This window comes from Pithys albifrons, chromosome 1 (genome assembly GCF_047495875.1).
Source record: "Pithys albifrons albifrons isolate INPA30051 chromosome 1, PitAlb_v1, whole genome shotgun sequence".
Taxonomy (NCBI): Eukaryota; Metazoa; Chordata; class Aves; order Passeriformes; family Thamnophilidae; genus Pithys; species Pithys albifrons.
The window spans coordinates 32,745,000-32,757,800 of record NC_092458.1 but is presented as its reverse complement, the minus strand read 5'-3'; the positions used below and the strand labels follow the sequence as shown (position 1 = coordinate 32,757,800).

The following is a 12,801-nucleotide window of genomic DNA, read 5'->3' as shown; positions in this document are numbered from 1 at the left end:
ATGTGTTTTCTACAGCATATTAAAATGTACATGTATGACATATTAATATATAGTGTGAAAAATATTTTATATGTAGGAAATTCATTCTCTGCTTTGTGAATTTCTGAACTCCTTTGATTAGTGCTAATTGTGTGGGTGAAAGGCAAGGAAGGAGAAGGAACTTCTAGTTAAGCACAATGTTGAAACTGTGTTCTGGTACTATTCTTATACCTTATTTATCTACTGTTGATCATTGAATATTGGACTAGATGAATATTTGAGCCAGTCAGTATCACCATTTTAATGTTCTTATCCTATATTAATTGCGATTATCCTAAAATAATTAGAGGGAAATTTATTGCAAGACTCATTTTGAGTTAAACTTTGTGTGGTTGTGTTACTGTCACTCCTTGGGTCCATCCCACCTATAGCAACTGGCTTCTCTGCTTCAGCCTTGGTCAGTGGGAAGCTTACTGGGAAAAAGACTCAATACTAGAAGTGAGGCACTAGCTGATAAAATTTTTTTGTTTTTCACATTCAATCCTAGTTTAATAATTCTCAAATTCTTTCATTTAGGTCTGATGCATACAACTTTAGCTAAGTAGGAAATCTACACACAATTTTTTTTAATTGGCTTTGTTCTCTTTACTTGTGAGACCATAATATGAACAATGGCAGGTGTCCTATTAAAAGAATGACAATACAAAAGGCAATAAGTATTTATCATCTTTTGAATATGTATCACTGTTACAGAATTAGATGTCTATGCTTGTGGCCCAGGCTCGTAGTGCCTAAGTAATATAAAACATAGGGGTAAACATCACCTAAAGGTTGTTCAACCAGTCTAGGGTCTAACTGGTTGTGAGTGATAACTTTCTCTTTCCATTAGGTAAAAGATGGATAATATTAGGTGGGGAAAGCTCAGTGGTGTGAATGCCAGATGTAAACTGAAAGTGTAGTAGAAGTTATACGGAAGGTAATGAGAGTCACTGGAGCTCTGCTATATGCTGTAATTGTCTCAATGTGACAAATTAGTGCTTATTGAAGATATGCATGTTTTATGTTATCTAATATAATTTTAATGAACTCTTGGGGGTTTTCTCAGCTATTGTTTTTTCTTTAACTGAACAGAATTAGTGGCATTGATTTGTTTCATAGGAATCTAGTGCAGAAGAAACAGAACAAAGCTTTAAAATCCATGCAACATACCACATTTTTTGTGTGTTGGGGAGAGTAAGTAGCCGTCACATTGCCTGTTGGAAACTGGCTTGAGTACCGCTAGCCAAATACTGTAATCGCGTTTATCCCTGGAGTGGTAGACACATTGTTGATATTTCTGCTGCCACCCAACACTAGCTCTTGTGTATGTAGTAAAGAAGCATCTTTTTGAAAAGCCAGTGGCTGTCTAGAAAAATATGTTGTTCTAAATGAATTTTGACCAGCTGATGTTTACACTCTGGCATATAGGATAGCTAGTGAGGGAAAATCTGGTCATCCTTTTGTGGGACTGTGTGCCATCCTGAGTGTGCACGCTATGAATTAAGCCATGTAGAGGGGAGAAATCACAACACAACAAATGTGATAAATATAGCTGTATGACAAAACTAATTTAATTGGCATGGGATAGTTAAGTTCTTGGATGGACTATTAGTTCTGCTGTAACAAGTTTGTGAGAGATGGTAAGCTTTCTGTGATGGGTGAGCTCTTACAATACTTTGGCACTCTGCTAAAATACGATGCAAATACTGTGTTTTCCAAGATGCACAAAAAAAAGGGTGAAATTCCGTTTTAAACAAAGACCTCTGAGATATTGCGTATGTGATAGGCTTTAGAAAGACCAGGTCAAATCATGGGTACACTATGAAGTGTAGCAGAAATTCTGTACTTCCTGGTAATATAATCTCGTTAGTTCCAAGGGGACTGACAGATCAAAAGAGGGTTGTAGTACAGCTTAGGTGAGAGACCTAAATGAAACTGTTAAACACAGGAAAGACAGTGTTCAATACACAGTTCTTAACAAAAAACTCCATCTGTAGGTGGTGTTCTCTGAAAACGTGCTTTCAGTATGGCCTCAGACAGATCAGGGTTTTTATTTCACTTAGCTAATATTATTTAAAATTTTTCATTAGTTTGCACACTGTGTTCCTCATGGGCCTTGAGGAAGACTAATGTTCTTACTCTCACTGCTGTTGCCAGATTTCCTCAGAGATGACTTTATTCTGATGTCTTTCCTTTTTCCTTTACTGTGGTGGTTGTTGCTCAATCCTAATAATGCTTCCTTTAGTAAGTTGAGCAGGTAATGAAAAGTTTCACTGTGTTATGTCTGAAAAACTTTGTTCTTTAAAAACCCACTGCATTTCAGTCAGATGTTACTGCCTCTAGTGCTAGCTGAGACAGTCTGGGTCACGTGTGTACTTCTAAATAAGAAAGATATAAGTTAATGTGGTTTTTAGGGATTAACTTTGTAAACTACTGATAGTTGGAGAAATGGTGATCTGTTCAAGAAAATTATATTATCTAACAGGATAGAAGCAGTACTGGTATGTCAGGCCTTGCCTTTTTCAAAATGGAAGTCTTAAATTTGATTCTAATATATGTATTTTCTCCTCCAAATTGGCAGAACAATTTTTCAAATGTGCTGCACTGTGCAGTATTTTCTTTCCTTTCATCTAAGAGGAGCTTGTAGGTGTTAAGCACTTCTTAACATACCTCTTTTACTGGGGCAACTAAATAAGGGGGTTTGAGCTTGAATTTAAGTATCAGGGTTTCTTAAACTATAGCCCAATATCTAACCAAAATACTGAACATAGTTTTGAGGGAATGCAATTGCAGAAATGGTCATTAAGATAAAAATGTCTTTATGCAAAGAAAGGAATCTTCAGTAATTAATCTAGCTGTCATTAGAGAGTGTACCAGTACAAGTGCATTTCTAGTTTGTGATAAGGAGCTCATATTCTCACTGTACATATTTGGGTTTTGATTAGTTCTAGTCCAGTCCTGTGAACTGAAGGCTCGTTTGTGACTGGAGTGTGCTGAGTGCAGTTCTGGAGCCTGACTCCTGCCTGTCTTGCATCAGAGAAGAACCTGGTTCCCACTGCCTGAGACTGCTCGGCAGTGTGATCCAAAGCAGTTAGTGCAGATGATCGGCATAGTTTGCTTTGAGAACTGCTCCTGATCTGAGGTAAAACACTGATGTTCTCCCAGACACTGTATTCTGTTCTGTTACTTCTGAGTTATCATACTCTCCAGAACTACTACTACAAAAGTGGGTGAATAACTGAAATTCTAAATTCTGACAAAAGGGATGACAGATTAAAGCAGCAAATGTATTTGGATTCAGGTTTGTAGCCATTAGTGGCAATTTAGTTCAGAATTAGTAGGCCACAATTAGGGTAGATTTCATTGCTGGGATAAGTACAGCAAGCTTACCACAAAGTCTGCCTGGATATTCAAAAATATGGTATGGAAAGTAGTCTTATGTGTAGAAGCATAACTGGGTGATTTCCCTATCAAACTTATGGCTAGTTTTTAATAACTTCATCTCTATTTTCATATTAGTAGTTTACAGAGTTTCCTTCTGCTTGTTTGTTATATGGACAGGAAACTTGTAGTATTCTAAACTTAATACAAAGTGAAAACCAGCACATTATTACTGGGCATAGCCATTGTTTGCATGGGGGTGCAGGAAACAGACTTCCCAACAAGCAGCTACATCCCAATACCATCATGTTATATAGAAGAATATAACTGCTACTGGATGATGTGAACAGAAGAGCTCTAGTCCTCCCTATTGCATCACAGTGATTTGTTCTGAAGCTCTTCGTGCATAAAAAGAAAGTGTGATAATCATTGTAAAACTATTCCTAAATATCTGCACAATAAGATAATTACTAAGTTTCTTTGCTCAAGGAAATACAGGAAAATTTGCATGGGAAAAGGAGTTTGTTGTTTTCCTTTTGTGGAGTATATTATTAGTAGTAGTTTTTCCAGCTGCCCGAAGTTCTCTATTAATAAAAACAAAATGTTTTAGGAAAAAGCAAAGTTGTGAAATTAAATACTTTAATGGAGGAGAAATAGCCCAAACTTTTTTTGATGATGAACAGATTTTCAGATTTTTCTCTCCATAACAATTGTCAGCATGCAAAAGTCAATATTGTTGACTGATCTGATTGAAAACACCTGCTTGTAATTCCCCCTTTGGTAAATACTTTTGCAGATTTAGCAAAGATGGTTTGAAAAAATAGATTTGAAGCACAGACTTGTAAATTATATGAAAAATAAATGTCTTTTCTCCTTACTTGTGAACACATGATTTGAGTCTTCCTTGCTTCTCATTTCACAAATGCTTGCAATGAGACAAGGCACATTTCTCATCCAGCATTGATGCTTCTGATGTTTTCTTTTTCCAAGAGAAATCAGATACTAGAGTAGGCCCTGACATGACATAGGAGAGGAAATCAGTTTCAGATATGCTTTACTTTTATTTATTTGCAATTTTCAAGGTATGCAGTCATCTGCTGCAGGACTGGTCAGTCTGATTCTTCTCTGAAACTGAGAGGTCTTGGACTGTACATGCAGCTCCCAGGAGTACTGTGCGTTTCATCCAGTTTGTTAAATGCATAGAAATTTCCTGGCATAGGACCAAGTGCCAAAACCCTTTGTCCCAGAGGATGCCTCATCAGCCTAAAAAAGTTGGGTTCTCCAAGTCTCCACGAATCTCTCATTCCTTCCCACCATCTGCAGGGTAGGGTGGCGAGTCCCTCAGTGCTTGCCTGGGCCCTGGATCTTTTTTTTTGAAAGATGAGAGGAGGCCAAGGGAGACTGATAGCCTAGATCTTCCATTCTCTGGACATAATGCTCTGCAAACATGGTTTTGTTATAGGAAGATGGGTAGTAACAGCAATTCTAGTTACATTGCTTGATAGATTTAAAGCTAAAAGAACCATGAAAGGTGTTTCAGGAGGCTTGGAATTCTTAGCCTGCATATTTGGAGGCTATTTTCTCCTTAAGACTGTAGAGACAGCTCTGGCAGAGGAGCCCCTAGTTCCTTCCCCCTGCCAGGCTGCTGAAGGTACTAATGCTGCAAAGCATTTGGGTTAGGGTGACCCTCCTTGCAGGACCCAGCCCCTGCATGCTTAGAGACCTTCAGAGTGGAAGAGAGTTAGTCAGGATGATCTCAGATTGTCTGCAGGGTTACTTCTCATTTAAATGAAGATGAGAGGGGTTGAGACACACACTTAGATGTGGGTAGTTAAATTCACTCTGGATTTATAAGATCTAGCTTAAGTGTTTCTTTAACTTTGGTCTGGGATTCACTGGTGAAGGCACTGGAGGTTTTCGCTGGACACTGGATTGCTGGCTCTTATGTCAATGATTGCCGGCTCTGATGTCAATGCAGATTGCTCAAGAAGCTTCTGTTAAAGGAAAAGGGAGCATCCAGATGCCCACTGTTTTGAATCAAACCACAGTGCACTCCATAGCATCCTTTTATAGCAGCGCTTTTTGTTTTATAGTTTACCTACCCTGTAATTTAATTTTTTCCTGTGGTCACTATTCAAATAGAGTATGTGGCTATAAATATGCGTATTTGTCATTGATCTAAATGTGATATGTAAGAAAATGTAATGTAAGACCTTTTTGACATAACCATTGAGTAATTCTTTCAGCCTTTGTCTGATCAGCTGGCATACAGGCTAGTAGAGGTTATTATTTTGTATGACATGCAGAACTATAATTTAGTCTAATGATGGTATATTTTCATATTCTTAGTGAAAGGGGTATAGGTATACATATGCACATATAAAGCAGGAAGAAGGAAAACCTATTTTTATGTAAAAGTGCACATGATATGTATAGATGAATCAATCTGATATATGTAGAAAATGGGTGTGAATAGATATAGAAAATAATTCAAATTGCTGAATAAAATATTCCTAGATTCTTAGGTTCCTTTCACATAATTTTTGGTTCTTAAAATAAGTCTGTGAAAGTACTGCTTTTATCTTTTCTGTGTGACGATGAACTTTTATGTTGGAAAGTGTTGAAAGTACTCAGATACTAAAGCTTAGATTTGTGTTTTGTTTGGCGGTACACTTCTGTTTAGAATTCCTTTAATCTATCCATTCCCTGCTTTTATATTCATCTGATAGTTGAAGGTTCTGTGAAGGATATTTCTTTGTATATGAACTTATTAAACCAATAATGCTCAAAAGTGTGAAATTTACCTCCCTTTTTCCTTTTTTTTTTTTTACATCACAAGATAGGCTCTTGTTTGAGTTGTTAAATTTCTATTTGCCTTTCTTTTTTTTTTCTTTTTTTTTTTTCTTGAGCAGGGAGGGGTGTAGGGAAGGGCAGGGAAAATAAGAAACAATTTATATGGTAGATCTAAAGTTTCATTAAAATTGCTTATGCCCTGTCCCAGGCATTTTAAGTGGGCCATCTGTCTAAACATCTCTGCATTTTTTTCTGATCATTTCCTCGACTTATTCATGAGCCATGGGAGGGCTCCTTTGTAGTCTCCATGTAGCTGGTTCAGTCTACCCCCACTGAATACATCTATGTGCTTGCATAACATATCTTTTCACAGTGCTGGAAATTCTCTGAACTTGGTTCAGATGAATGGCCCACTTTCTGAAGGTCTTTTTTTCTCCCCCTGCAAGATTTGTATGCAGAAACTGACCTTGGTGGCTACAGAATCCAGCACATTATTCTTGATCATTTTACAGGCCACCTGCTGTGAAAGTTATGATGAAGGATTTCTTAATGATTCTTTGACCATTAACATTGTTTTAAGTCAATATTTCACTTTTATTTAACTTCTGAATAGGTAATTGCACAATTGAAAAACAGCTTTACGGAGTGTCATATAATGTGGTTTTCAGGCACTTACAATCTTTCATAATGGGAGGATTTGTTATGATAGTTTGGGGTTTCTCTGTTTACGTAAAGTATTATGCAGCAAAAATATCAGAAGTAAAGAGAACTTTTTAAGTGTTTTTCCCCTCAGCGTTAGAACACATTTTGAATTGGAAGTAAAAAAAATCTATATGCAATTTTCTGACCCTTTTAGGAGATCGTGACTTTTATCATAGCTCATTACATCATCATCAGTAATCAGGAGAGGGATGTTTATTTGCCACAAACTGAAGAAAAATGTAGTTTTTATGGAGTTCCTTCTATCCAATGGATTGGTAGCTATCACAATGGCTAGGGCAGAGTTATTACTTGATTTGCTTTTATGGGTGTCTGTTTTCTTTCATTGCTTGTTTTTGACTAGAATAGATAATAGTTTAACTAGTGGGCTGTTTTCCACAAGCACTGTAAGTGTGTGTTGATCTAAAATTTTTAGTAGCTTGCTGGCTTTCCTCACTGAAAACTTGCAAAGAAAGCAGGAGCTATGATTGCTGCATTGTTGTAAAGGGATCTCACTCTCTCTTGCCCGGCAGTTGGGGGTAAAAGGGGCATAATACACTGTAATGTATGAAATAATTATGGGACTGTGACATCATCTCCAGTAGAACAGACAGCAATAGGGGTTGAAAATAAAGTGGGCAAATGGTACTGGTTTTCTTGTTGCACTGTTTACATGGTTTTGTTACTTCAGTGCTTTGGAGTAAAGCCTTTATGACTTAGAGCCAGGCCATCACCGTGTTCTTCATCTGTGCTCCTATTGCTTGTGATACTTCCCTTTAGAAGGCAATTTGGAATAGAGAGGTTCAGAGTTGCCCATTTTCACAGGGAAGGAGTTACAACACCCTTCTCTGCCCACCTTCTGTTGTTGCGGCCGCAGTGCTGCCTTTGCTCATTCTGTCTCTTTGTGCAGAATGCTCCTGGCAAGGGGCAGGAGCACACACTTCTCTGTGGCCCTGTTTCCCATTCATCTTGCTGTGAAACTTGCTTTTTTTTTCTTGCAATCAGTGATCTTTGTGTGAATAAAGTAATTTTTTGAATATGTCCCTGGGAGAAAAAAGGGAGTGCACATTGAACTCTGTGAAAGACATTCTGTGTGGATGCTGAACCTAGGGGTTGGAGAGGAAGTGCTCTACCTGTTTGTGTCTTTATGATGGCACAAATTACATTATTTTTATTTTCAGTGAGTTTTTTTTTCTGTAAATAGAACATGCCAGATTTCAGCCCAATGTGTAGAATTTTAAAAGTTCTACATTTTTGAAAATAACCAGAAGTTTTGGGAGTTTTCTATGAGCTAGCATGAAATATATTCAGAGTTCAGATGTTTTCTCTTTGGAGAACTCAGAAGAGTTCTCAGCTAAGGAAACAACTTTAGCCAAGAGCAAAGATAATTTCCCAAGCACTAGGACTTCTCAGACATTAAAAATAACCCACCACAAAACAAACAAACAACACCCCCCCCCGCCCCCCGAACAAAACAACAACTAAAAAACCAAAACCAAACCAAAAACCCCAACCACCATAAGGCCCCTTTCTTAGCCTAGTAGAAGTTTCTGCATTTCTAAAGTAGTTCACAGACTTGAGCAACTTCCTTTTCATATCCAAGAAACTTAAACACTAATCCTTAATTTTAGAGTTTCTCATCCTTACTTAAAGAAACCTCCCCCCGTCCCATCAAAATGGAGTCTATAACAAAGAAATTTATTTGATTTAATGCAAAAAAGTAGGATTGTCATGAGCTAGTGTAAGTATCTGTCCTAGCCAGTTTGTTGCAATTACAAAGCCACAGGCAAAGCTGATTAGCAAAGCTGAAAAATGTGTTTGTGCAAATGGATCTAGCAATTCCACGATGGGAGTACAACTTGCTGTGGACTTGGTGTTAGGTGCAGCTCTGGACCTTGCCCTCTCGGCCACCAGTGTTGCAGAGAGAGAATTATGTGGCTGTTTGAAACCCAGGCAAAGCAGTGATCACAGTCATGCCTTTCAAGAGGCATGCATCCTGTTTGGAGATACACTTGACAAAGCTCAGCAAGACAGGACTGAACAAAAATAATCCCTGCTGGAGAACAAGACTGTCTTTCCTTTGATGGCCAGCAGCCAGATTCATGAGGTCACTTCCAGTCAAATGCAATATGAAGCAGGGCCGTGCCAGCAGGGCCATAAGGAATCTCATGCCACCAGTGTGGCAGATTTACTAAACTGGTTTTGAGATGAGGTCTTACCTCATCTACAAGAGATACGAAGTTGCTGTAAGCCATAAATCCTGTTGGATGCTGCAGTGGAGTGCTATGGAGGATTAAACCAGGTGCTGCCAAGACCCTGCTGCATTCCTCCTTACTGGTGCTCTGATACCAGGAAGTGCAGTGCAAACATCTCCCAGCTTGCTGCCTGCTACCTGTGCAGGAAATTCCTCTTCCTCTTCTTCAGGAACTCCTGTGTCTGCCGTGCTTCCTATCAGCCAGTCTAAATCTTTTGGTGACATACAGGAATTTCAATATGAGGTGCTGAGAAGTGACGCTGCACCCAGTAAATCATACACAATTCCTCAGATTTGTTGTTTTGACAATTATCACTATATTAAATGTGAAAGGTAACATTTGGCACTATTAGTATGGGAACAAGTTATTTTCAATATCTGTTTTTGTGAACTTTCGGTGTAGTGATAGGGATGAGCTGAGGTGAAATCCAGTTTAGGCCTTACTTGACTCAGATCCAGAAGTAACTGGAGTATGCATCTATTTGTGTTTCATATATGTAGTGTTTCCATTTTCCCTTTTCAGGCACATTGGAAGGCACAATTTTTGGAAACTCCTTGCCTAATTAGCTACTTGAACTTGCATTTGCTTAAATTTCAGGTGTCTAAAAATCCAACCTTCTTGAAATAGTTGTTGAAATCCTTAGCAAGTCAGTGTGTCATCCTTGGCATGGCAGATAGTGTCTCCTGTCAGGTGACACTCCCTGTTGAACCACAGGGAACCTCAGCACTATCTTCAGGGGAGATGTGGTTCACTGGGCACCTGAATCCTCAGGAGGGTGCATGTGACATAACACAGAAAGTTGTATTTCCAAGTCTTAAGACTGAAGGCTACAATAAAATGGTGTTGTAAGCTCTATAAGGTGCAAGGGATGAACATTATAGCAGACATGATCCTTAGAAGACACCTAAAGGTGATGTACTTATTAACCCTATAGATTTCTTATAGAAAAATCTATACAAGTGGAAGAAAAGCTATAGCAAGTAAAGTAAATAATTTAATACTGAGAAAACAGACACTACACACAGACCAATGTGGGTTATGGTGGAAAACCTTTATTACACGCTGCATACAGTTTATATAGGGTTAAGGCTACGTTGGTTAAATCGAACCTCACACCATCAAACTACAAATTCTAATTGGTTATAATCCATATCTCACAAGTCCAGTGTTTTGATGAAATCATCCTGACTGTTTTCAGGTACATCTCTGGAGTCCTTTGGGAAACCTGAAGAGTTCTCAAGAGAAACTTCTGAGGAGTTGCTGAGAACTCCTGGGGCGTGATTTCTCCTTTACCAGTCAACAGTAGCTGTGGCTTTGTTGATTCTTAACTGGTAGCTGCTTCAGTCTCACAGGGTCCATATACATTTGAATTGCTCACGTTTCATTTCTTTGTACTAACAATCAAGATAATTTTTTTTTGTTTTAATGGAGTTTAAGCTCCACATTCCTGTCTTTCCTCTTTGGGGTATGTAGTGCTTGCTGATGCTATTATATGGTAAACGCTCCTCAGAAAAGTTGTAGCATACCTTTCAACACCAGTTGTAATGGCAAAGTGGAAGAGAAGGTAGGATGCGGGAAACTGAAAACAAGCATGTATTTAAATAAAATAGCTGAAAATTTCTTTTTTCACTCTAAATTTCCAGAAATGGAGAGACTGGTCTCATTTCTTTGCTGTCACATGTGTGCTTCTTTAATCTAAAGTTGAGAAGATGCAGATTTCTTGTATTACTTGATAACTGGTGCAGCCTCACAATGCTGCAGGAATAGGTATAATCATGCATGTGGGCTGTGATGATACATCATTATTTTTTCAGTGCTTGAAGGATGAGACACTTTAAAATGTACATTAATTATTAAATTACCTTTATTACTTCTTTGGCTGAATCTTTTGTTTGTAATTGGTTTTTAACTAAGGTTTACTGAGAATTAGATGAAAGAAATAGTGATTATATTTGCCCTTAAGAAGACTGCTCCAGCTATCACTGTTGCTATTCTCCTGCCAACCCACTTTCTCATTCGCTTTTTATCCTGTTTGAGCTAATTCTGCAGCAAATCCTGGCTGTATTCAAGGGCCTCCCATAACTCTATCAGCATACCCAGTGTGTTAAGGCAAATCTAGAAAGAAAGTAAGAGTGTATTTTCTCTTTATGTGCTGTTTGGCAGAAAAAACGTATTTACTATTTTTTTTTCAAGTATGCTATCCAACTGTGTCTATAGATTAATGATATTTTATATCCCTCCTGACCATCCTGTGAGCCAAGTGCTTCTGGTTAAAGTGGGAGAAGCATGAAATCTCTGTTAAAAATTATTCTTCTGCCTACTTCTCTTTCAGAATTCCGATTGTTAAATCAAAGAGAAGGAGCTGGGAGCTCTCTGTGCGTTTAGGAGATGGAATTTACCCAGTTGCAGTTTCAAAGGATGGCTCATCATTTTCTGTAAGTTCTGCTCTTTTTCTAAGAAATTCAGTGTATTGAGTCAATGTGTATTATCCTTGACAGCTGCTAAAATTCTCTCTTTGGTGACCAAACACAGATGTTTGGTTTGTCTTTAGTAGGCTTTGCTGTGAATTACAAAAGAAGACTCTATGTTAATTAAATAGTGCTGGTGTAGTAAGGTTTTTCTCTCCTCATGTCTGTGGAACATTTTTGTATCTACTTGTTTATTAAATTAGCTCTCTAATGGCCCTATTCAGTGTCTTGTTTAGAAGTAATATCTTACGCTCCACTGTAGATACATGAGAGCAAGAAAATAAGTGCAACATCAACAAAACTCGCATTAGTGTAAACTAGTGGCTGAAAAAAGCAAACCAAAGAACTAAGCAATTTGAATAAGTAATCATACTGGAATGGCATTATTCAACACCTCAGTACGATGTAGTCATAGTAAAATGCCCAGTAGAAGAACAGTAATGCTGTGTTCAGTAGTTCAGCTGTTCAGCAGAATAAAGCCAAAACACAAGCTGGTTTTGAAGTATTGGGAAGGTTAATATATAGAGAACTACTTTTTTTCTATTAATGGAAATTCCACAACCAAAATGAGATTTATTTAAATAGACAGTTCGCTTGTCTCTGTTAATGTGTGAGCAAAAGGTTTCAAAAGGGCCTGAAGGAGTCAGTTTTTCTTAGTCATTGAAAAGCAGGACTATAAGGAATCCCAGAAGTCTTCTAGTTTACCTCTTTATTCTTATTTTATTTAAGCTCTTTATTCTTCTTGCATGTGTGCAGTGAAGAAACTTCTGCAACATCTGCTCCATGATATATTTTGTAGTCATGATGTTCACACCTATATTGCATTCAGAATAATGAGAGTTCTTTGAAAAAAAGGTACTTACATGTATATTTTATATAATGAAGACAGTATTGTTTCAGCGATTCCCTTTTGCTTTGCTTTACTGAGATTTCCATGTAGAACACATAATTTTCAGTGGAAACTGATCATCTTTTTCAGTGTTATTTTTGCTTATGTAAGTTGAGGTAATGATAACTTAGCTTTATTAAAAAGATTGTTTTGGTGGCCGAACTGGGAAAAGATGTGTAACTAATATCCTTTTGCATACTCCCTGTGCTTCCATCAGACTGCAATTCACATGTACTCATGATGAATGTGAGAGTATAGAAAGAAGGGATACTTTCTGTTCCACATGGAACATCCCATA

At 37.8% G+C, this 12,801-nt stretch overlaps 1 protein-coding gene across 2 annotated transcripts in view; it reads left to right on the top strand.

Moving 5' to 3' along the window:
• The window catches only part of PCCA (propionyl-CoA carboxylase subunit alpha), a 278,669-nt gene that overhangs the window by 159,963 nt on the left and 105,905 nt on the right, over nt 1–12,801 (top strand). For both annotated transcript variants that reach the window (XM_071548902.1, XM_071548910.1), the window contains one exon: nt 11,479–11,581. In XM_071548902.1, the coding sequence (XP_071405003.1) occupies nt 11,479–11,581 (103 nt within the window). The remainder of the gene's footprint in view (nt 1–11,478; nt 11,582–12,801) is intronic.